Raw genomic sequence first — 25,953 nt, forward strand, 5'->3', positions numbered from 1 at the left:
ACTCAGCAGGCTAGCCAGCATCTATGGAAAAGAATACAGTCAAGTTTCACAGGACAGCAGGACTGGAGAAAAAAAAGATAAGGAGTAGAGTTAAAAGGTGGGGGGAGGAGAGGGAGATACACAGTAATGGATGAAACAGGGAGGGGGCAGGGTGAAGTAAGGAGCTGGAAAGTTGAGTGGTGAAAGAGATACAGGGTTGGAGATGGGGAAATCTAACAGGAGAGGACAGAAGGGGGAAGGGGCACTAGAGGAAGGTGATGGGCAGGCAAGGAGATAAGGTGAGAGAGGGAAGAGGGGATGGAGGATGGTGAAGGAGGGAGGGGGACATTACCAGAAGTTTGAGAAATGAATGTTCATGCCATCAGGATGGAGGCTACCCAGACGGAATATAAGCTATTGTTCCTCCAGTCTGAGAATAGCCTCAGTGACAGTAGAGAAGGCCATGGATGGACATAGCGGAATGGGAATGGGAAGTGGTATTAAAATGGGTGGCCACTGGGAGACCTCGCTTTTTCTGGTGAACAAAGGATAGGTGTTTGGTGCAGCGATCTCCAATCTACATCAGGTCTCATCGATATACAGGAGGCCACACCAGGAACACCAATAGAAAGCAACAATATTGAATAAAACTAACCCAGGTACAAATGCAAGCAATTAATGGAACAAATGTTTATTAAGAAATATAAAGTGGTTGCAGCAAAATTATTACCTATAAATATTCTCAGTTGTAAACCATGGTTTACAAGAAAAATTAAACTGTATCATGTGTCTGTGAAACAAAAATTCAGATATTATATGTTGGTCCAAAACAAGCCACTAAACAACTCTCTTTTGCACAAGACAGCAAAACAAAGAGAAGGAAGTAACAGCATCCCAAATCTTACACACATTGTTAATTTATTCCATTTGATGCCGCAGAATCAGAAACTGTGTTGTTCTGCTGAAAGCTGCCCATTTGCAGAATTGTTATAATTATCCTTTTAACACCATAAATAGACTTATTTGCATTTAAATAAACAACAAGTCTTCCTTTAATGTCACCCATGCCCTTGAATTTGTTTGTACTCCATGCTTCCAGAAATGTTCATGGTATTTTAATAAGGCTTGAATTTAAATTCTTGCCAATGTTAATTTGAGAGAGTTAGTTATTTTTATAACCTGAGATGGCAACAGTAAAGGGGTAAGTATACAGTATATCTATTTTACTCATTTTGTGAATGACTTTAAAATGATGCAGTAACTCTTCTTTATCCAGTATTTATTCAAAAGGAATTCTCATGCAACTGGGAAAAATAAAGATGATTTTTATATACAAAAATATCCTCAAAAATGAATTTTATTGCAAACCTTATGCAAAATAGTAACAGTTGCAAGCTGATTTGCACCAACACCCTCTGAAGATCTGGCATTTCATGTGATTATTTGTTATTTGATTTACTTTTGCTGCAGTTGCAAGCTAAATAAAGTGTTTTGTCTTTCATTGCCAACTAACTTGTTTGAGAGGATTTAAAAGAAACCTGAGCTCTGTTTTGAGGCAATGGATGGCATGTGAAAGCGAAGTTTTTCACTGAAGCCTCGCTTTGCATATGTGACAATAATAAAGCAATGCACCAATGTTTTCAAGTCTCTAGGCAGCAGACTAATAATGAAATACTGGATGCAGGAAAGATCTATCAAATGGTTCTTGAATTTCTGAAATATTAAAACCTTAGAATTGTAGTTACGTAGTTAGGTACCCAAATGGCAATTTTCCTATAGCCATTAAAGATTTCAGTTTCACCTATTTCTTAATACTCCTTTATGGTCCTAGTTTGGAAACTAGGCTTGGTAAGAACTAGGTAAACCAGATGCCAAACTATTAGGATTTAGGAGTTTGAATTAACTCAGTGATTGTGCCTCCATACCTCCCTTACATACTGCTAAAAGACCAAGAAAATATTGATTTTGTTTCTTCAAACTACTTTCAAACAAGAGGATCACAAATATAGTGTGTCCCCTAGCTATTCAACTGTTTAGTTATACAATCTGAAAAATAAAGAAATTTGAACTAAGAGCCCCTCGTTAAGTCTGTTATTGTTTCAAATAACTGTATAGCTTATCAAAACCTATGCTGGAGTCTAATTATCTCTTGATTCTAAGCCTTCACCCTATGTGTATCCAAAAATTGATTTGCGGGGTTCAACATTTTATGATTGGTATAGAAAGGGTATTAGGCACTTTGAAGATCCATAGATAATCGTTTTGCAACTTTTCAACAATTGTCTGTAAAGTTTAATCTACCTAATATTCATTTCTTTAGATATCTTCAAATTAGACATTTCATTAACCCTTTGATATCAAACTTTCCTGAGATGCCTGAGAAAAATGTTCTGGACTTGTTTCTTTGTATCAATCCACTGGGTAAAGGTTTAATATCTGCTATTCGGGATAAGTTAGTGATTTTGAGGCGTGCCCCTTTCAATAAAATCGGAACTGCCTGGGAACAAGATATATGTATCCAAAAAGTGATCATCAGTCAGTGAAGTATGCATCCTCAGTTTAATTACAAATTCAACCCTTTGCTTTTGGAAGGGAGTAAACAGATACACCTCTGTACAGACATGTAATATGCACTGGTGAATATACCACAACCATGAGACTTAATTTTCTCTTGCAGTCTTTGCAAGTAAAAACATGAATAAGCAACTGTAGAAATATATATTTTTTTTAAAAATCACAAATACCCTAAATAAAGTTATCATTTCTTTTAAAAGGGAGCATGCAAAATAACTGCTTTATGCTGATTTTATTCAGTTTGAAGATTTTGCATTCAAATAGTTTATGCAAATATAGACATTACCTTTCATGCAGGCAGCTACATGGTGACATGCCAAAATCTCACTGTGTCACCATGGTCTCTAAAAACAGTTTATATATTAAGAGGCAATGTCTTTTATATTTACTTACTAAATTTGGAGCTGGTACTCTTAAGAACACAGTTAATTGTAAGGTCTGAAAGAGATTGGATTTGAAGTGAACAGTTTGAAGAACTCCTGTTTAATAATAAGTGAATGAAATTAATAAATTAGTATACAAATAACAAACTTTACATGTACAAAGAATCTGAATGAATTGTTCACACATAAAAAAACTACAGAAAAAATATCAATTCACTTTTTCACATTGTGTTCATAGTTCCTTCCAATATGAAGGAAGCTCAGAATGGCAATTAGCAAACCAGTGCAATACATCAAACCGTCATTCTGTATATGGGTGATCAAATTCTCTACAACGATACTGCAGTTAGAAGTTAGACCATTTGCTTAAAATATCTCCAGAAGCTCTATATTGGAAAGTAAAAGATTCATTTCCAACTTTGATTATACAATATTCAGTGACTGCTCTCATTAATGAGGAAGTCATAAGACGTAAAAACAGAATCTCTGTTAACTTAGTAATCTCCAGGCTATGAACTATAAATAAAACAAAGCACGCCATTAGTAGATATAACTCACACAAAGTGCTAGAGGAATTCAGGAGGTCAGGCAGCATCTAGGGAGGGAATGAAACCCTTCCTGATAGAGGGCCTCAGCTTGAAACATCAACTGTTTATTTCCCTTCATAGATGTTGTCTGATCTGCTGAGTTGCTCCAGTATTTTGTGTGTTGCTCCAGATTTCCAGCATCTGTAGTCTCTCGTCTCCATACCTCTTGAATCATATCTTATCCCTCATTTCCACCCTGTAAACATACACAAACATATTTCAATTGTCAAATTAATATTATAGTACTATTTTTGGAAAACTAAAAAAAATAATCATGACCTAACAACACACCAGTCTGTATTTCAACCAATTAAATACTGTGGGCAGATAAGCATAGCAACCAACAAACTCTATAGTGGCATAGATCCAATCAAAAAAAATCAAAGAACTTTTCATCACATAGAAAGGCTTTTCCAACAACAAAACAGTTCTTCATAATGACAAGTGGAGGAAAAGGTGGTGAAAAGGGCTCAGAATGCTCTGAGCTTCTGATGTAATGTCAAGAGACCTATCATCTGAGCTAAAAAGACTAACAATTACTGAAAATACAAGATGACATGCTTTTTTACAAGGCAATGACACAACAAAAATTCTGTTCAATATATATCATCTGGTTATCTGATTACATTATCTGATTGATAATGCACAAGAGCACTGAAGATAGAAGAAAATGAGATTACCTCCATAGGCATTTAGAACATTAAAGGAGTAATTAATGAATTTTGGTGGGGTGATTAGCAAGCCATTGAATGTCATAATCAATTAAAATGGTGAGGTGCTATTAAAATAAACAGAGTGTAGGAAACGCTATTTCACTGCAATAATAGAAAAAATATTAGCTTATGCTGAATTTTCATTTCACTTACAGTTGCCCAAGCAGTTTCTATAGCCTTTTGTCCAGCCTCTTATACTAATTACAAGATTTTTGGTAATTCATAAGATCTATTTCAGCAAGATCCCATTATTAATTTAGTAATTTGACTTTCTGGGCCTTCAAATTATGAAATATCTCCAACTTTCTGCAGCACCTGAAACAAGCACAGTCTGAACCAGGAAAAGTAAAGTGGAATATCTACTATAATTTAAAATCTTGCATGGGAAGCAAAATAATTAGCAATATAGGATTAAGGGAAATATGAAGCAATGAAATTCAACACTTATAAAAATTCATTTTCAGTGCAGGTCAGTTATTTGTAGAAGTAACTTATCAAACCATTTACAATTTGCACAGACGGATTTTGAACAGATAAATTTGTGCTGACCTGTTTGGAGAGAACTTGAAGAGCAATTACATCTCAGCTTGATCTTTTATGTGTTGTTAGATTTCTCAATGAAATATTGCTGGAGCAACGCTTGTAGCAACAAAGACCAAATGAGATAACAGTTTCCTGATTTCTGTATTTGATCGTGCATATTATTCTACAACAGTGACTGCCAGTAGTCTTAAATGTCTTCACAAAATATGATCTTACACGTTATATAACGCACAAGGGATGCTTCTAGTAGTAACAGATAACAGAACACAAGACTCATCAAACAAACAAAATCTGCTGTAAGCCACAAGACAAATCATGACTTTGATGAAAATTATTGCTACATTTAAATATAATAGTTTACTTTATCAAAGATGGAATCATCTTCAATATGGAAGCCTATTACATGGGTCAGAACTCCAGTTGTTCACTATGCAACAACTCTGATGAAAGAACGTAAGAAACAGAAGCAGTATAGGTCATTCAGTCCTTTGTGCTTGCTCTGCCATGGAATACCTGAATACCTGCATACAGAACTGCTTCTATATTCCTCAATCTATTTAATAACTAAAAACATACAGAGCATCTGAGCCTCCACCGTCCACTTGGATGAAGAATTCTGGAGAGTCCTTTTCCTTTAGATGGTGAAGCTCATGCTAATCTATCTTGGATTACTAACAACTTATTTTGAAAGCATAACCAATAGTTCCACACCCCATCCAGGGAAGCATTAAGTCTGTTTCTCCTGTCAAGCATCATTTCCAAAAGAATGTTTGAAGGAATAGAAATGATATCGGAATATATGGTGTGAATTAGCACACACGTCAGTATGTGGTGGGAGAGTACATAGTTGTCATTAACCATGATTTTGGAACTCCCTCATTTGCCTTGCTAAATCAGAATGCAATTATAATGAAATGTCTTAAAATGGAGGGATTATAATAAATGACTTCAAGTTATATATCCGTAAGCACACTGTGATACTGTGATAAATGGGTGGTGTATTAGATCTGAATGTTGACAACAGTCTGCATAGTGCCCTTTATATTGTGAACTTATCCTGAGGTATTTTGTAGGAGCATAATTAAACAACATTAATGCCGAACTAGATATTAAGGAATATGACCTAAATGAGAGATTAGGGGAGGATATTCTAGTGAGGAGGTTTAGACTACAGAAGGCTTGATTACCAGTGTTGGAGCCACTAAAAACAGGAGATGAGCAAGAGACCACAACTAAAGGAGCAAGTCAAAGGATTGTAAACTGGAGAAGAATATAGGGCAATGAAGAGGTAAGGCCATGGAGAAATATGAAACAAATTTGACAACTTTTAAATTGAAATGTTGCCAAAGTAGGGCTGATTTGCTGATTTAAGTCAGTGATCACAGTTTTTTTACTTAGAACAAGACTTTTTGCAAATTAGAAGAAGGGATGCAGAATTTTTGATGAACTTATTTCTGTCAGATAGGTGGTCACAGGTTATATAAATAGCAATGAGAATTTGTGAATCCAATCTTTGTATAATGCCAAAAATCAGAAGTATGGCGACAGTTTAGAGTGTTTCATTGTATATAACTATTTGTCATTGCAGCAATTAACTTCCCAGGCACAATGCGCTGGAGATTTTTACTGAACATCAGCCACAGCTCATTATCTAATAGAATGGTTTCCCAAGTGGCAGTCTCTAATGACAGTACAATATGTACTGTTCAATCAATCAATTCCCACTTTAATATTCCTATTTCTGTTTAAAAATATAAATGACAAGTGAGAAATGGGGGACTGAAGAGGAAAATTGGAAAATACCGGTGGGACAGGGATAGACGTTGGGGGAAATTAAAGAAAGATTGAGCATAAACATGGATATTAATTTATCTGTTCAAGAAGACTTTGATTTACTATTTAAAGCTTCTGCAGTAGCAGATTTGAAAAAACAAAAGCAACATATTTACAGTGCCAAATACATACCTTCCATGACAATCCTAAGTAATAACAGTAACATCAATCTGTACCGGACAAGTAAGCCCAAGGTACCATACTCTACACAAGATCACAGTGAAAGGCATAAATGCAACAACCAGGGCCATCTCCATGGCTAAGGAATAATTCATCTGTGGCATCACTAGCTCACTGAAAAGGTGGAAAAGCAACTCTAGAGGATAATGTTATAAAACACCAAATACAACAAATGATATCTCTATCTCAACCAAAACCATAGGCATGAGTTGAGTCCATATAATACAATAGGAAAAACAACAAAAAGACAAATAACATGTAATGTCCTTTACCAGAGACATTCTAACAACTATTGGGAGGTACAAGATTCAGCAGTGTGTGTGTTGATACAAAGAAAAATAACAGGTATGGTACCATGTAATCAGTAACATACTTAAGTAATGGAGGCCTCTTCATATGACCACAATTGGAGGACTTTCAGGAGACTTACCATGGAGGGTTAATGAAGAAAGGTAAAACTGATCAGAAGCGCACCTGTACCTGACTAGCTCTGTGCCAGTAACTGTATGTCTATACTTTAGTCGAAGACAGTGTATGATCTGCTTAATATGTAATTTAATCTTTTGTGCAATTGGGAAAATTGTATGGTCTACACCTAGTAAGGTAAATGGGCCTCTCTCCAGTCTGCAGACTTCAGAATAATTGAAGTAAATACTTCTGCTTCTCTTGAGAACAGAAAATATCATTGGCTCTTTGTTGCATAATACACAAATGATCTTAAATGTGCATTAACTAACAGTGTGATTTACATATAGAACAGACGAGATTGACTGGAAAGGGACACTGGTGGGAAAGACAGCAGAGCAGCAGTGGCTGGAGTTTATGCGAGAAGTGAGGAAGGTGCAAGACAGGTATATTCCAAAAATGAAGAAATTTTCGAGTGGAAAAAGGATGCAACCATGGTTGTCAAGAGAAGTCACAGCCAAAGTTAAAGCAAAGGAGAGGGCATACAAGGAAGCAAAAATTAGTGGGAAGACAGAGGATTGGGAAGTTTTTAAAACCTTACAAAAGGAAACCAAGAAGGTCATTAAGAGAGAAAAGATTAACTATGAAAGGAAGCTAGAAATAATATCAAAGAGGATACTAAAAGCTTTTTCAAGTATATAAAGAGTAAAAGACAGATAAGCGTAGGTATAGGACCGATAGAAAATGATGCTGGAGAAATTGTAATGGGAGATAAGGAGATGGCAGAGGAACTGAACGAGTATTTTGCATCAGTCTTCACTGAGGAAGACATCAGCAGTATACCGGACACTCAAGGGTGGCAGGGAAGAGAAGTGTGCTCAGTCACAATTATGACAGAGAAAGTACTCAGGAAGCTGAATAGGCTAAAGGTAGATAAATCTCCCGGACCAGATGGAATGCACCCTCGTGTTCTGAAGGAAGTAGCTGTGGAGATTGCAGAGGCATTAGCGATGATCTTTCAAAAGTCGATAGGTTCTGGCATGGTTCCGGAGGACTGGAAGATTGCAAATGTCACTCCGCTATTTAAGAAGGGGGCAAGGAAGCAAAAAGGAAATTATAGACCTGTTAGCTTGACATCGGTGGTTGGGATGTTGTTGGAGTTGATTGTCAAGGATGAGGTTACAGAGTACCTGGAGGCATATGACAAAATAGGCAGAACTCAGCATGGATTCCTTGAAGGAAAATCCTGCCTGACAAACCTATTACAATTTTTTGAGGAAATTACCAGTAGGCTAGACAAGGGAGATGCAGTGGATGTTGTATATTTAGATTTTCAAAAGGCCTTTGACAAGGTGCCACACATGAGGCTACTTAACAAGATAACAGCCCATGGAATTACGGGAAAGTTACATACATGGATAGAACATTGGCTGATTGGCAGGAAACAGAGAGTGGGAATAAAGGGATCCTGTTCTGGTTGGCTGCCGGTTACCAGTGGTGTTCCACAGGGATCAGTGTTGGGGCCGCTTCTTTTTACATTGTATATCAACGATTTGGATTATGGAATAGATGGCTTTGTGGCTAAGTTTGCTGACAATACGAAGATAGGTGGAGGGGCTGGTAGTGCTGAGGAAACGGAGAGTCGGATAGATTGGAAGAATGGGCAGAGAAGTGGCAAATGAAGTACAATGTTGGAAAGTGTATGGTTATGCACTTTGACAGAAAAAATAAATGGGCAGACTATTATTTAAATGGGGAAAGAATTCAAAGTTCTGAGATGCAACGGGGCTTGTGAGTCCTCGTACAGGATAAAGTTAACCCCCAGGTTGAGTCAGTAATGAAGAAGGCAAATGCAAAGTTGGCATTCATTTCTCGAGGAATAGAGTATAGGAGCAGGGCTGTGATGTTGAGGCTCTATAAGGCGCTGGTGAGACCTCACTTGGAGTACTGTGGGCAGTTTTGGTCTCCTTATTTAAGAAAGGATGTGCTGACGTTGGAGAGGGTACAGAGAAGATTCACTAGAATGATTCCGGGAATGAGAGGGTTAACATATGAGGAACGTTTGTCCACTCTTGGACTGTATTCCTTGAAGTTTAGAAGAATGAGGGGAGACCTCATAGAAACATTTCGAATGTTAAAAGGCATGGACAGAGTGGACATGGCAAAGTTGTTTCCCATGATGGGAGAGTCTAGTACGAGAGGGCATAACTTAAGGATTGAAGGTCGCCCTTTCAGAACAGAAATGCGAAGAAATTTTTTTAGTCAGAGGGTGGTGAATCTATGGAATTTGTTGCCACGGGCAGCAGTGGAGGCCAAGTCATTGGGTGTATTTAAGGTAGAGATTGATAGGTATCTGAGTAGCCAGGGCATCAAAGGTTATAGTGAGAAGGGGGGGGGAGTGAGACTAAATAGGAGAATGGATCAGCTCATGATAAAATGGCAGAATAGACTCGATGGGCCGAATGGCCTACTTCTGCTCCTTTGTCTTATGGTCTTATAATCACTTCAGTTAAACTACAAAAGATCTTTACACAAAATTGGATTGGTGAAAACAAGATCAACAGAAATCTCGTCTAAAGGTTTCAACATGGATCATAAGAGGTGGCAAAAACCAAACAAACACTAATTAATCCAAGAACAAAACATGAAACAAAAAGAACTAAAAGATTATTGTATATACTTTGTACTTAGGTCAATATTGATGGTCATTCAAGAGTCAGCTGTGGAAAAATGAGTAGCTTCAAATCTTTGGATGTCAACATCTCAGAGGGTCTATCAATGCAATCACGAGAAAGGAACAACGGGAGCTCTGCTTCGTTAGGAGTTTGTGGATATTTGTATGTCAGCAAACATTTGCAAATTTTTTGATGCAAATTCCTTCCTGTGATGGACTGGACAAGCAGCTGACATGAAATAAAACAACATGGGGGATTGTGAGATCAGTGTGGGCTGTGCTAATAATCTAGGACATGTTGAGATCAAGAAGGAAATGGTGTTCAGCCTACTGAAGAACATCAAGATGGACAAATCCCAAGGGTCTAATGGGATCTACCTCATGGTAATGAGAGGCAAGAGAGGAGAATGCTGGGTCCTTGACAAAGATCTCTGTATCCGATCTAGCCACAGGCGAGGACCCAGGGTACTAGAGAGTAGCCAATGTTTAAAGAAAATACAAATAAGTAAGGAAATTATAAGCCAATGGGCCTGACGTCAGTGGTAGGGAAGCTATTTGAAAGAATTCATAGGGAAAGGATGTACTCACGTTTGTAAAAACATGGGCCTATTAGCTATAGTCAGCATAGTTTATCTGGTGTAGATCTTGTCTATCAAACAATGAACTTCATTCAGCTTTTTGAGGAGGTCAGTATATGTTGTCTACATGGACTTCAGTAAGGCCCTTGAGAGAAAAAAGGTACTTTGCTATGGCCATAAGAGAGGGAGAAGGGGAGGGCTCCAAGCCAGGTGGAAACACAGAGGGATGAGACCCTCCCTACCCAGCATCTTGTTATCAAACGTACAGTAACTGAGAACAAGATTGAGAACCTAAGAGCAAGGTTGCTGTATTGGAGGGAAATAAGGAATTGCTATGTTCTGTTTTTACCAGAGACATGGCTCACCCAGATTTGGTGACCAGACCTCAGAATTTCTCGAATACACAAGGGGAACCGAACTGCTGATTTGGAGAAGGCAAAATGTGGGCTCTGTGTTTCATGATAAACTGTCCGTGGTACTCGGATGTGGCAATTTTGTCATACTTTTGTACCCCTGACCTGGAACATAAAGTGCCAACCTTTCTACTTTCCAAGAGTGTTCTCCACTATGATCCTGATCGCAGTTCACATACTGCCAAAAGAGATATTGAATGCTGTCATCACCAAACAAGAAGCAGTCCACCAAAGCATTTCAAATCATATTCTGGGACTTCAATCACGCTTGTCTGAAGAAATCCCTCAATTACTATCAGCATATAACCTGCAGCACCAGGGACCCTAACACACTAGACCATTGCTATACTACAATAGGGAATGCCTACCACTCCATGCCCAGACTGTATTTCAGGAAATCTGATCACTTGGCTGTCCTTCTCCAACCTGCATACTGGCAGAAGCTAAACAGCAAGGCTCCAGAGGCACGGACATTGAAGAGGTGGTCGCAGGAGGCAGAAGAGTGGCTATGGGATTGCTTCAAGTTGGCAGACTGTGTCGTGTTCAAGGACTGATCAAAGTATCTGAATGAATAGACCATGGTAGTCATAAACATTATAAATACAGTCATAGACGAGTATTCTCCACAAAATCATTCAGCATCTTCCCCAACCAGAAGCCCTGGATGAACCATGTGATCTCCAATCTGCTAAGGATCACATCAGTGGCATTCAGGTCTGGTGACCAAGTAAGATACAAGAAGTCCAGGTACAATCTCTGGAAAGCCATCTCATGGGTGAAGTGGCAATTCTGGAGTAAACCCGAATCACTGAAGTCAGCTTGACAGTTGTGACAGGGCTTAAATGCTATTACTCCTACAAAGTGAAACCAAGCAACTTAGGTGTCAACAAGACTTCACTTCCAGATAAGCTTCTAAGCTTGCTTTGACCACCAAAACATGGAAGAACCTTCATGAACTCCCACAGCCTCCACTGAGCCTGTGATTTCAGTCTCTGAAGCTGATGTGATAGCATCCTTCAGGAGGGTGACCCCATGGAAAGCGTCCAGCCAAGATGGGATACCTGGGTACCGACCTACTTCATGGGGGCTTCAATTATACCTGTGCCTAAGAAATGGTAACCTGTCTCAATGACTATCATTCAATAGCACTTACATCCTCTGTGATGAAGTGCTTTGAGAGTTTGTTAATGAAACACATCAACTCCTGCCTGAGAAGCAACTTGGATCCACTCCAATTTGCCTACAAGCACAACAGGTCCATGGCAAATGCCATTCCATTAGCCCCTCACACAACCCTGGAATATCTGGACAGTAAAGATGCATACATCAGGATGTTCTTTATCGATTACAGCTCAGCATACAATACCATCATCCCCTCAAAGCTAATCAACACACTTCAAGACCTTGTCCTCAATACCTCCTTGTGCAACTGGATCCTTGATTTCCTCACTTGTAGACCTCAGTCAATTTGGATTGGCAACAACATCTCTTCTATAATCTCCATCAGCAAAGGTGCTCCATGAGGCTGTGTGCTCAGCTCCCTACTCTACTCACTTTGTACTTATAACTGTTCCAATGTCATATTTAAGTTTGCTGACAAGACCACTGTTGTTGGCCAAAATCAAAGGTGGTCACCAAGAAGTTCAACAAAGTTTCCAAGTTTGGGATGTTGAAATTATGGCTACCAATGGAAAGGAAATTGCACGAAAGAAAATTGGAACACACAAGAGATCAGAGTCGTAATGGCAGAGTCCAAGCAGGGGTCATTGTCTCCTATATGAAAGTTACAAAGATGAAGAAACAAGGTCTTTGAAGGATTTAAACAAATTAACAACTTTTAATTTTAATGTGCTGTGTACTGGAGATTAATATAAGTTAACTGTTATTAAAAATAGTGGTAGGAAAAGATGAGAAATGAAAAAGCATGCTGTTGCATAAAAGGACTTATTGTAAAATCTGTAACTATATTTTGGATTGAACATGTTACTAAGATTGACAAGCTAGCTTCAGATAAGAAAAAGCCATAGATAATTTAAAACACATTGCAGAAACCAAAGACAGTAGTTTTGACCTTTCTGATGTTTAGGTTGAGGAACTTTAAGAGTAATTGAAAGCAATGCTAGTTAAACAGCACAAGTTTAAGTTCAAATTACATTTATTATCAAATTATGTATATATTATACAACCTTGCGATTCGTCTCCTTACAGGCAGACATAAAGAAACACAATAGAACCCACTAAAAAATAGCTGGTCAAACAACCAATGCAGAGAGAGAGAAAAAATAAATGCACAAATGAAAGTAAGTAAATAGCATCATTCAGAATGAAAGTGAGTCTACAAACAGAAGCTAGGCATCCCTGCAACTGGAGCAGGCCACAGCCTCACTTCAGCACAGAGCCAAGCAAATGTTGCAGAGCAGCGAACACTACCGGCCCAATCCTTGCCTCCGGTCCCGACACTCTACCTTTTCAATCTGGCCTGGCATTTAAATCGTCCAAACATCAGATCGTTCCTTGCTGTAGAACCTGGGGCCTGTTGCATCAATACACTCTGGACCTGGACCTCGTTGCCACATTTCAGCCCGTACTTGACCTTTCCAAATCAGCCTACAGCTTAAATTGATCAAACCTCGGGTCTTTCTTTACTCTCTGTTTTAGTGGATGGCTTCCTCTTCGCTCACCTTGACTCTGCCTCACCTCTGGTCATCTCAATTCAGCCTCGACCTTGCCTCAATTCTGTTTCACACTCGCTCACCTCATCTCTGCCTCCCCTCTGCTCACCTCAACTCTGCCTCTACATGGTTTGTGGTGATTGTTTACCAAAAAAAGGTTATTAATAAAGTATTTGGTTGTATTCTTTAATTTATTTGCCACCAATAAGTAGTTGTTGAGCTTCACCAGCGCCTCTTAAACCAGAACTCTTAATTTACAATTCAGAGTGAAAAAACTGGAGTTTTTGGGCTTGATCTCTTCAGCACTCAGGATTTTTTAAGCAGTTATTTTAAGAAGCTGAAGAGGTAGGAAAGTATTGGCCAGCTGGCAACAGGTTTAATAATCTGGAGGCCTGATCCGGTGACATGGATTCAAATCTTTCCCTGGGTGCTGTAAATTTGAATTTAGTTAACAAAAAAAAAGTTGCAATTGCAAAAATGTCAGTCATGATGACAATTACAAAATCTTATTTTGGTACTAATTTCTTTTAGAGAAGAAAGGGATCCCATTTGTGGCTCCAATGCAGCTGTAATGCGGTTGAGTTCAAACTACTTTCCAAAATTTTTTATTTTTATTCTTATATCCAAGCGAGTAAAAATCTTCATGTTGTGTCTCTTTTGCAACGTACAAGCAATAAAGAGGGGAAATGTGGGAGATTGTATATATAATTGTTTTGTATACATGTATGTATAGTCAGATATGCAATCAGATCAATGTGTATTGATAAATCTGATGGCCTGGTGAAAGAGCCTGTTGGTCCTGGCCTTAATACTGCAATGTTGCAGTACAATTTGCCAAACGGTAGCAACTGAAACAGTTTGTGGTTGGGGTGACTCACTGATGGTCCTCTGGGCCCTTTTTACACATCTGCTGCTGTAAATGTCCTGAATGTAAGAAAATTCACATCCGTAGATGCGCTGGGCTGGCCGTACCACTCTCTGCAGTGCCCTGCAATTGAGGTAGTACAGTTCCCGTACCAGGCAATGACATAGCCAGTCATGATGCTCTTGATGATGCCCCTATAGAAAGTCCTGAGGACTTGGGGACTCATGCCGAACTTCTTCAGCCTTCTGAAGTGAAAGAAGCACTGTTGTGCTTTTTTCACCACACAGCAATGCCTTAATAACCAAAATGCCATGACAAAACATAACAAAAATATATCTGTATTAAGTCAACCTGCAACAATCCAAGCACCTTAATTCAGCCACAAAGGCCAAATCAATCCTGCCAAATAGTCCTTAAAAGCATTTGTGGACTGAGAGTGTTGGTACACAAACAAGTCAAAGGAGAAAAATAGAAAATTTCTGTTAACGTTCCAGATGAATCATTGGTTATGCCCCATTCCTCCAGCAAGTCAGTTCACTATGCAACCTTGCATTACTTACCATCGTTACCATACAAAATGAGATGGATTAAAAATCGACCTAGTAATTCTAAACTGGGCATTAATGATAAAAAGTTGCACATTAACAGCAGCAGAATTATTGATAGGTTCCAAACATATTTTCAAAGGGAATCAAATATAACTTCAAATACAAATAATTTGCATGGCTATTTGGAACAAACAGGGTAATAGTATGCACTGAATTGTAAGAGTTAAAATTTCCTTTCCTATCTTATTTTATCAAGTACTCACTGATTGGGAGACGTATCTATGTAAACTAAACAAACCTGAAATATTGCACACTATGAATTGTTGCCTGGGTATAATTCATCAGCTATTTATAATTTCATGTCACTTTCTATTACAGCTATACAAGCTTTTTGCACTGCTCCATCATTTCACCTTGATTATGGTTTCACTAATGATGATCCCAACAAAGAATTTGATCCAGATTAATCTGAGATTTATTAACAGTGGACTATTGACATTGCTTAACCTTGGCTGACTACACAAGGAAAAACAGTGTTGAGTGCACCAGTGACACCTCCCTCCCTAACACTCTAAAGAACATTTATGCATACTTCAAGATCTGTAACGCAACACTGTCCACAAAAGCTACCCCTCCCAGGTGAGCAGCCACTTTCTGTAACAGCAGTAGACAAGAGAAAGACTCAGCAAAGAGTCAACCCCCATAAGGCGGCCAGGCCAAGTACTCAGAGAGTGTGTACACCAACACACTGACGTCCTCAACAATTCACTCATCCAGCTGCTGTCCCTACATGCTACAAATCAGCGACCAAGGTATTCTCCACCTTCAGAACTAAACGTCTGCCACCCAGTAGCACTGACACCAATCAACATGAAGTGCTTTGAATAGCTATATATCAAAAATTACATTACTGCCATGTTAGACACTCACTAATATGCTTACTGACAGAACCGCTCTATGACAGATATCTCTGCCATATCATCCATCATGCACCTGGTCCTAACACACCGAGAAAACAAGGACACTTAATTCAGAATGCTGTTTCTAGATGTCAGTTTGGTTTTCAACATTGTTCACCAAGGTCAGCCCAGTGCATCTCTGGATGTGAATTTTCCTTTATCCAAGACATTTACAGCAGCAGGTGCTTAAACTCCTACTCCTTGGTCTAAATACACCACTGTCCAACTGGGTGTTGGACCAACAGACCTCAGATAGTCAAGATGCACAACTGTTCTTCCTTCCCCATCATCCTCAACACAGGTGCCCCCCCGGCCAGGGCAGTGTGCTGAGCCCACTGCTGTACACTCTGCTCACACATGACTGCACAGTCAAACACCTGAGTAATCACAGTGTCATGTTCGCCAATGACACAACAGTGGTGGGGCTCATCACCAACAAAAATAAGACACTACAAAGAGGAAGTGGAAGAGTTCAAGGTCTGGTGCCAAGCAAATAACCTCTTCCTTTATGTCAACATAACAAATGAGATGGTTATTGACTTCAGGAGTACTCATACCAATCATACCTCTTAATTTCGGCAGCACAGCAGTGGAAACTGCAAGTAGTTTAAAACTCCTGAGAGTGCACATCTCGCACAATCACATGGTACAATCATGAAAAGTCACCAATGCCTCTACTTTCTGAGGAGTCTGAAGAGAGACAGACGACACACATCTAAACTCACAACATTCTACAGACATACAATATAGAAAGTATCCTAACATGCTGCATCACTGCATGGTAGAGAAACTGCACTACAGTGGACAAAAGGGCTCTATAATGGATAATTAAAACTGCCCAACACATCACTGGTACCAGCCTACCCGCCTTCAAGGACATGCATACAGAAAGGTGCCAGAAAAGGCCCAGTAAAATCATGAAAGATCCCATCCACCCTGCTCATGGACTTATTGCCCTATGCCCATTAGGGAGAAGGCTATGTAGCATCCACATCAGGACTACTAGACTCAAAAACAGTTAATGTTATATATCTGTACTTCAATGCCATCAAACAATAACACTTCTTGGACTTGTTCCATCCACAAAAATGTAATTTGATACTACCAAAATTATGTTTTAAACTTAAATAGACATTGTTTTTTACAATAATCCTTTTGCTATTACCTTGTCCAGCTGTGGAAATATTTGCATTTGCTTTGGATTTTTGAACAGCAGACTTTATCTTCTGTTGAACCTGAACATCCTTAGACATTGGCACAGGGGCAGACTTGCGAGGTGCTGGGGTCTGCAGTGAATTTCCCATGCCAAATGCACCAGGACGGCTCTGATAAACTGAAATTAAATGCAGAATTTAAGTGCTTCAAAACTATAAATGTGTTAGCCCAAGAAAATAATGCCTTGAATTTCATAACAGCAATATTAATTGGATTTGATTGACCGCTTAACACGTCTGTCTGCAATTAGGGCCATGAGTTTCCAGTCACTTGCTAATTCAATCCTGCACCAACTCTTTCACCTCACTGTCCTTGGTTTTGTAAAGTTCAATATCATTGCTCTGAAATATTCCAAAAAGTGTATTCCAAACTTTGGAGATTCAAAGATTAAACGTATACCCATGGTCTTAATCTTCTAGATGATGCTTACTCCTTACATCGCATTATCAATTATAGCAAGTTATAACTCAAATATAACAAAGAATTTCATGGAGTGAAGTTGATTGGCAAATTTTAAATAGGACTATTAAAAGTGGCATTATGATTCTGCAAACAACCAAAATCCTTTCTTTCCCTGCATTACTAAACATTATAACCATCATTATTTGGAATTTTAAAAAATGCTCAGATAATTTTTGCATAGCTTCCATTTTCACAATTACAAGTTACCACCAGTTTATAATAGTCACCCAGAACAGACCTGCAGCCAATGGAATTCAAAGCATCAAGAAAAATTTCACAAGAATGCAAAGCTTCCATTTAAGAAATTACAACATTCATGCAATATTGACCAGTATATAAATAGGAGATGTGGCTGCACAAGAGAAAGATTAGTCAGAATTTTCCCTAAATTGCAGGACTTCAGTAATGGTGAGAAATAGGATAGGTTGTTTATTTTGCCTGGTATGAAGGAGGATGAGAAGTGATCTGATAGGAGAATATTAGACTATAAGAAGCAAAGATGGGATCAATATTCAGAATCTTTTTCTTTCTCCTCATGATTTAGGCATCAAAAACAAGACAGTATAATTTTAAGGTGAAGGGAAGGAACTTTAAAAGGGACATGAGAGAGTGTTTGATAACTGCAGAATGCTGCCAGCAGGGGTAGTGGAATCACACAATTACTATGTTTGAGAGGCATATAGACAGACAATTAAACAGGCGAGGTATAGAAGGATGCATACCATTTCAAACAAAGGGGATTAGTATAGATGTGGCAAAAAGTTGGCATGAGCCTGTTTCTGTGCTGTACAACTCATGACTAAGACTAAAAGACTTCCTACGAAACGTGACCAAGAGCTATTCATTCAGCAGATGACACCATTAACCAGGATTATGGCTGATTTTCTTAGTGCTATCACCATTTATCTTGATTCCCTTAGAATTCAGAAATCTGTTATTCTTTGTTTAAAATTAACTCAATTATTCAGCCACAGTCCTGCAGGATAATGAATCCCAAAAATTCCCATTGTTACCACTTTCAGGGAATGATGGACTTGAACCAGATCCCACTGTCACCCAATTGTTTACTATATACTGTATGCCCTACCCCTACTTCCTTACACCTCGCATTTATTGGGACTAAATTACATCAATCAATGAATGTTCTGTCATTAATACTTCTTCCCCAATTTGACTGATTTGAAATCAAGTTAAATTTAAGTCAAATCAAGTCAATATGAAATTCTGAGATTTTTGCTGGTGAATTGAAATCAAATTCTGAGGTGTTATTTGACAAAACCATATATCAAAACAGAAAGCTCTAAACCATAAATCCTTAAATCATGACATAAATTCATCATTCATGTAGCCTAGTAAAACCCAATTCTCCTACAATTCCCAAAATTGCTCATTTCCTCAACAGTTACACCAGGGAATCAGCCTGCAAAATTGCAAGTACAGGAACAGTTACAAGGGACCATATATAGAGCAATTTATGTAGCATTTGAATAACTTTTCTTTTTTTAATTGATTTTAAAGTAGTAAGATTTTTTAAAGTTGTTTCACCAATTCAGAAAGGTCAGGGTCATTGAAAAAGTAATTGGAGGTCTTGATTAGTTAGACAGCTGGATAAGCTTTTAGGAATGTAGTTTAGTCAGCTAAACTGTTTTCTATTTTATGGATGTGGACTTCACCTGGAAGTCCAAATTTTGGAAGAAACTAAAACTTAATTTAATTTTCACACCTAAATGAATCTTAATAAAGCATCCTTATCTTGATAACAACTATTATAACAATATGCAACATCAGTTATTTTAATATAAAGTTTCCCATTAATGACCCTTTAACAAACATTCAGCTAAATTTCAAAATCACTGAGATTCCAAGCCATTTCAACAATACTGAAATAGATAAAGAAGCAATTGTTCCAAGTCACATTGAATTGTTTGCACTTCTCACCTTGTGTTGCTGTAGGGATGTCAGATGGCACATCTCTGAGTGATACGTAATTTATGCTGTTGCTAGGCAACTTCTGGAGTCCTTGATTCAGTGTCTGTGCTTTAGAACATGTTTCTAAACATTGCAACAATGTATCAGAATGTGCTGGAAATGCACCATCTGGGTGAATGCGGCTTGTTGTAAATGCTGAGGTAAACATTCGTGACTGAAAGACAGGCAAAAATTCGAACCAGTAATAGTCACTATGCAATGATTCTTTTAACTGAGCAATATATTATACCAGTTTTGCTGCCCTTAACCACCAGAGCTCTGGGAGCCCTGCTGCTGGGGTATTAACATTGTAATGCAAAACTCTTCCAAAAAAAACTCAACATTACAAAGTCAAAGCTCTCACATCCATCAATATTTGCATCCTGAACACACACAAAAAAATGCTGGTGAACCAGCAGGCCAGGCAGCACCTATAGGAAACGTCAACTGTACCTCTTCCAATAGATGCTGCCTGGCCTGCTGCATTCACCAGCATTTTTTGTGTGTGTTGCTTAAATTTCCAGCATCTGCAGATTTCCTCGTGTTTGCAGTTTTGCATTCTCAATCTCAGTCAGTGAATCTGTATTGCGACAGATGACGTAATAGCCACTACTCTACATACTGTCCTTACACATCTAGAAAAGAAGAATGCTTATGTGAAAATGCTGTTCTTGGACTACAGTCAGCATTCAATACCATAGTTCCATCCAGGCTCGACAAGAAACTTAGAGATCTCAGCCTTGACCCTGCCTTGTGCAGCTGGATCCTGGACTTCCTGTCAGATCGCTAGCAGGTGGTAAGAGTGGGCTCCCTCACCTCCAACCCTCTGACTCTCAATATAGAAGCCCCTCAGGGCTGCGTACGGAGTCCCCTCCTTTACTCCCTGTATACCATGACTGTTTCACCACCGACAGCTCCAATCTGCTAATTAAATTTGCTGACAACACTACATTGGTTGGCCTTATCTCAAACAATAACGAGGTGGCCTACAGGGAAGAAGTCATCTCTCTGACACACTGGTGTCAAGAAAACAATCTCTTCCTCAATGTCGCAAAAACAAAGCTGCTGGTTGTGGATTACAAGAGGAATGGAGATGGGCTAACCCATATTGACATCAATGAATCTGGGGTTAAGAGGGTAAACAGCTTTAAGTTCCTCGACATCCACATTACCGAGGACCTCACATGATGTGTACACACCAGCTATGTGGTGAAAAGGCTCAACGGCACCTCTTTCACCTCAGATGGTTGAGGAAGTTTGGTATGGGCCTCCAAATCTTAAGAACTTTCTACAGGGGCTCAATTGAGAGCATCCTGACTGGCTGCATCACTGTCTGGTATGGGAACTGTACCTCCCTTAATCACAGGACTCCAGAAAGTGGTGCGGACAGCCCAGCACATCTGTAGTTCCAAACTTCCCATGATTCAAGATATTTACAAGGACGAGTGTGTAAAAAGGACCCTTGGGATTATGACCCAAGTCATCCCAACCATAATCTATTCCAGCTGCTACCATTCAGGAAGCGATACTGCAGCATAAAAGCCAGGACCATCAGGCTCCAGGACAGCTTCTTCCACCAGGCCATCAGACTGATGAACTCACGTTGATTTGAGTGTACTCTATATTACATTGACTGTTCTATTTATTATAAATTATTATAAATTACTCATTGCACATTGCACATTTAGATGGAGACGTAATGTAAAGATTTTTACTCCTCGTATATGAAGGATGTAAGAAATGAAGTCAATTCAATTCAATACAGTGAACAAGGCAAATATGACATAACTCTACATTGGAAACACAAATTATCAAATGAAATCTGTTTTAATGAAGTCACAACATAGATTTCACTTGAATTCAAAAAGCAGCTTTCAGCTATATTAAATAGAGTCAGGTTTTTAATCTATGTGTACATATATTTAAAATAATATTTTAATACCCAGTCAGCCTGGGGACAAATACCCAGTCAACCTTGGGACAAAGCCTCACCAGTTGTTAAAGCCATTCAAGGGTGAAGCCTGCCATTTTCATTGAAAAATGATTTGATCGGTTCCAGTGACGTCATCGTTCAGAATGGCAGCTTAAATCAACAGCTCCTCCAGAAAAACACATATTTTGCCCTGTTAATCCATCAAGTATAAGATCTTTCGAAAATATCTGAATTGATAAGGGGGGCAAGAATGGGGAGAAAGAATGGAGATAAAAAAAGCACCACTGCGGAGCCTATGGAAGAGAGAGGTACAGCGCGCGACTCTCCTACACGTGCGCGTGGCGGCAAAGCTGACGATGGGCCTCGTTTGGGCGAAGCGGCAAGTATGATAGGGATTCTGGAAGAGATAAGGGAAGTCCAGAAAGATATAAAGCAGTAACTCAATGATATAAAGTTAGAGCTCGCCAACGTCAATCAGAAAATAGCGGTGGCAGAGACTCAAATTGAAAAGGTGGAAGATCGGGTGTAAAGCGTGGAACAGATACTAAGTAAGACGATAAAAATATTAAATCAACAGGAAAGTAAGTTGCTTGACCAGGAAGGAAGATCGCGACGGAAAAATATCAGGATTTATAATGTTCCCGAAGGAGCAGAGGGGTGATGGACTTTGTAGGCAAGCTGCTGCGGGAAGCACTGGAGATTCCCCAGACTATGGAGATTGAAATTGAGAGGGCACATCGTTCGCTCGTCCCACAGCCTCCTGAAGACAGAGAAAGTAAACCGTGCTCAATAGTACTTAAATTCCTTCGATTCAAGATCAAGGCAGAGATTCTACGAAGAGCCTGGGTAAGAAGAGGGTTTTTTGGAACAGGAAGTTAATATACTTCGATTATGATTACCCCCCTGTGGTCCTACAGAAACGGAAGGAATATTCCGAAGCGAAGCAAATATTAAAGCAAGAAAAGATTAAATTCCAAACCCCATACTCTGCTAAACTGACGGTATTTCACCAAGAAGGGATGCGACTGTACCAGACGGTGGAGGAGGCGACTACAGACATGAACAACAGAGGACTGTCCATTAGCGTGGTCAAACCAAGGGAAAGAAAGTCTGGCTGAGCAGCTGTCCCGAGCTGCTTGGGAAATAGTAAGAGAACCTAGAAAGCAGGAACCGGGAGCAGGACAAGAGAAGGGTATTAGAAAGAGACTGTCAGTTCTCCGAGGGCAGCCCTCACCTCCTCCAGAAGAGCCATAAGGTTTGGCTAACTTTAAAAGTGCTGATAAACTAAACAGAAGCAAAAATAGACGGTGATATACCTATCTCGAGAAATACGTGTTATAAAGTGGATTTTATATTACTCAATTTTTTAAAATTCCTTTATTCATTCCTTTTTCTCCACCTAAATGAGAATATATACATGGGAATAATATACAGGGAAATCATTTCTGTGTAATGGACATAGTTTTTTTTTTACTTACTTTTATAGGTACTGCAGTGGGGCCCTCAACCCACAGGTAGGAGGGGCTATCCCCCACAGCTAGACTTTTCTTCCAGCCCAACCCAGGGTCATCTAGAGACCCAGCCTTGGAATCACACCTTCCTTATCTTTTTTTTTATTATTCGTGTTTCTTGGCTCTTATTTGTTCAGGGAGTAGATCAATTAAGTTATATTCTGCAAATTTCAATGATAAATACACATGGCTAAGGACAAAGTAAAATTCATTTCTTTTAATGTCAATGGGCTGTTGAATCCAGTCAAGCGCAGTAAAATTTTATCAAAAATGAAAAAAGAACAAGCACAAAGGAACAATGTAGTATATTTACAGGAAACTCACTTTTGTGATAATGAACATGGAAAATTAAAGAGAATAGGCTTCACTAATTTGTTTTTCTCCTCATATAAATCAGGACATAGAAGAGGAGTTGCTATTCTCATCTCAAGTAAGCTAAATTTTGAAACAGTTTTCAAACTGGGAGATAAGGAGGGCAGATATATTCTGGTAAGGGGGAATACAGATGGAAATCCAGTTACTTTATTGAATATATACGCACCCCCAGGAAGTGATACTAGTTTCTTCCAGAAAATTACTAATATTATGGTTAACGGAAACAGAAGGTCTCTTGATATGTGGGGAAGACTTAAATTTACAATTACAACCAAAGCTAGACTCTTCCAATAGGAAAACTTATGAAAAAAAATCCTTACATAAGAAAGTTAACACTCTTTTTGAGGATGTTGGACTAATTGATATATGGAGGGACCTTTTCTCCGACAGAAGGGATTACACTCATTATTCTGCCCCTCCCCATTCCGTATATACAAGAATAGACTATTTCATAACATTTGGAAAACATAGAGACAAAATAATCACCTGTGGAATTGGGACAATAGATGTAAGTGACCATGCACCTATATATTTATCTGTTGATTTTGACCTACAACCAAAGAATACTATTTGGAAACTAAATTCAAGTCTACTCAATGATCCCAATTTTAAGGAATAATTTAAAAAAGAAATTGGTCTTTACTTAGAATACAATGATAATGGAGAGGTTTCACCTCCCATTCTATCAGATACTCTGAAGGCTGTCTTAAGAGGGAAAATTATAGCGATATCTTCATATAAAAAAAAATGAAACATTAAAGGAATTACATTAAAACATTAGAGGAATTACAAAATAAGCTGAAGGAACTAGAAAAAAAAACACAAATTGAGCTTGGCACAGGATACACTAGAGGAAATTAAAAAATTAGGAATGAAATTAATAGTTTGGCTACACAAGAAATCAGAAAAAATTTAATGTTTCTGAAACAGAGACACTACGAAAGTGGATCTAAATCTATGAAAATACTGGCGTGGAAACTGGAAAAAAAAGATAAAAAATAAGCCAAGTGAAATTCAAGAAGCTTTTGAAATGTTTTACAAAACTCTATATTCCAATGTTCCAGGGGGAAGCACAACACAACTTGACACCTTCTTAAATTCTTTAGAGTTACCCACTTTAAGCAAAGGACAAAATAGAACGATGACTGCTGACATAACTGAAGCTGAACTAAAAACTGCAATTAGTAGGCCTAAATTAAGCAAGTCACTAGGATCAGATGGATCTACGGCAGAGCGGTACAAAGAGTTTAGAAGTGAGTTAATTCCTGTTTCACTCCCCACACTGAACTGGGCTCTAAGAAAGGCGCAAATGCCACCCAGCTGGAAGAGGGCGATAATCTCAGCTATACCGAAAGAAGGCAAGGATAAAATGGAATGTGGGTCATTTAGACCAATATCTGTTCTTAATGTGGATTGTAGAATATTTACTTCCATCATGGCCAAACAATTAGAAGAGTTTCTACCCACACTGATACATAATGATCAGACAGGTTTTATACAACAACGCCAAACACAAGACAATATACGAAGAACACTTCATATTATGGATCATATTTTAAAAAATGAAATTGAAGCAATAGTGATAAACATGGACGCTGAAAAGGCATTTGATTTGGTTAATTGGAATTTTCTTTACAGAGTTTTACATAGATTTGGTCTACACGACACAATATTAAAACTATATAGGCACTATACGACCATCCTACTGCCAGGATTAAAATCAATCCATATTTATTTAATAGATTTACCCTAGAAAGGGGCACGAGACAAGGTTGTGCATCGTCACCGCTACTCTTCGCATTATATCTGGAACCATTAGCTCAATGCATCAGACAAAATGAAGACATCAGGGGAATTACTACTAAAGGGACAGAGCATAAATTGGCCTGTTACGCAGATGACATTTTGATCTATCTAGGGCAACCAACATACTCTTTACCTAAATTGATGCAATCCTTTGAACAATATGGCCAATTATCAGGATACAAGATTAACATAGATAAAACCCAACTACTTTCATATAACTATAGCCCACCAAGAGAAATTTAAAGTAGATATCCTTGGGCATGGCAAACAGAGTCCGTCAAATATTTGGGCATCATTATGCCAAAAGATTTGGCAAAATTATCAGAATGCAATTATCAGCCTATATATAAAAAAATTAAAGAAGATATAACAAGATGGAACCTAATTCCTTTTCTTGGTCTCAGTTCAAGGATTGAATCTATTAAAATGAATATACTGCCCAGACTACTATAATCTCTTTCAGACCCTACCAACAGAGATTAACCAAAATTAATTCAATGAATGGAACAAGATGCTATCAAGATATATATGGCAAGATAAAAGGCCTAGGGTTCATCTCAAAACTTTGCAATTAGCCAAGGAAAAGGGGGGATGAGGCCTACCTTCTCTCAGAGATTATTATTTTTCAGCAGAGTTGAGAGCCGTGATATGCTGGTGCAACCCATCATATGGCGCTCAATGGAAAAAACATTGAGGAGAGGATACTTTCCATCCCCATACAGGCAATTTTGGCTGATAACAACCTACAAAGTTACATAAATAATATTGACAACCCGT

At 38.5% G+C, this 25,953-nt stretch overlaps 1 protein-coding gene across 1 annotated transcript in view; it reads right to left on the reverse strand.

The window, feature by feature from the left end:
* The window catches only part of kiaa0586 (KIAA0586 ortholog), a 551,477-nt gene that overhangs the window by 474,561 nt on the left and 50,963 nt on the right, over positions 1 to 25,953 (reverse strand). Inside the window, exons 7-8 of the mRNA XM_072267986.1 lie at positions 19,522 to 19,726; positions 17,072 to 17,239 (exon numbers count right to left, since the gene is read on the reverse strand). Of these exons, the coding sequence (XP_072124087.1) occupies positions 17,072 to 17,239; positions 19,522 to 19,726 (373 nt within the window). The remainder of the gene's footprint in view (positions 1 to 17,071; positions 17,240 to 19,521; positions 19,727 to 25,953) is intronic.

This window comes from Mobula birostris, chromosome 1 (genome assembly GCF_030028105.1).
Source record: "Mobula birostris isolate sMobBir1 chromosome 1, sMobBir1.hap1, whole genome shotgun sequence".
Lineage (NCBI taxonomy): Eukaryota > Metazoa > Chordata > Chondrichthyes > Myliobatiformes > Myliobatidae > Mobula > Mobula birostris.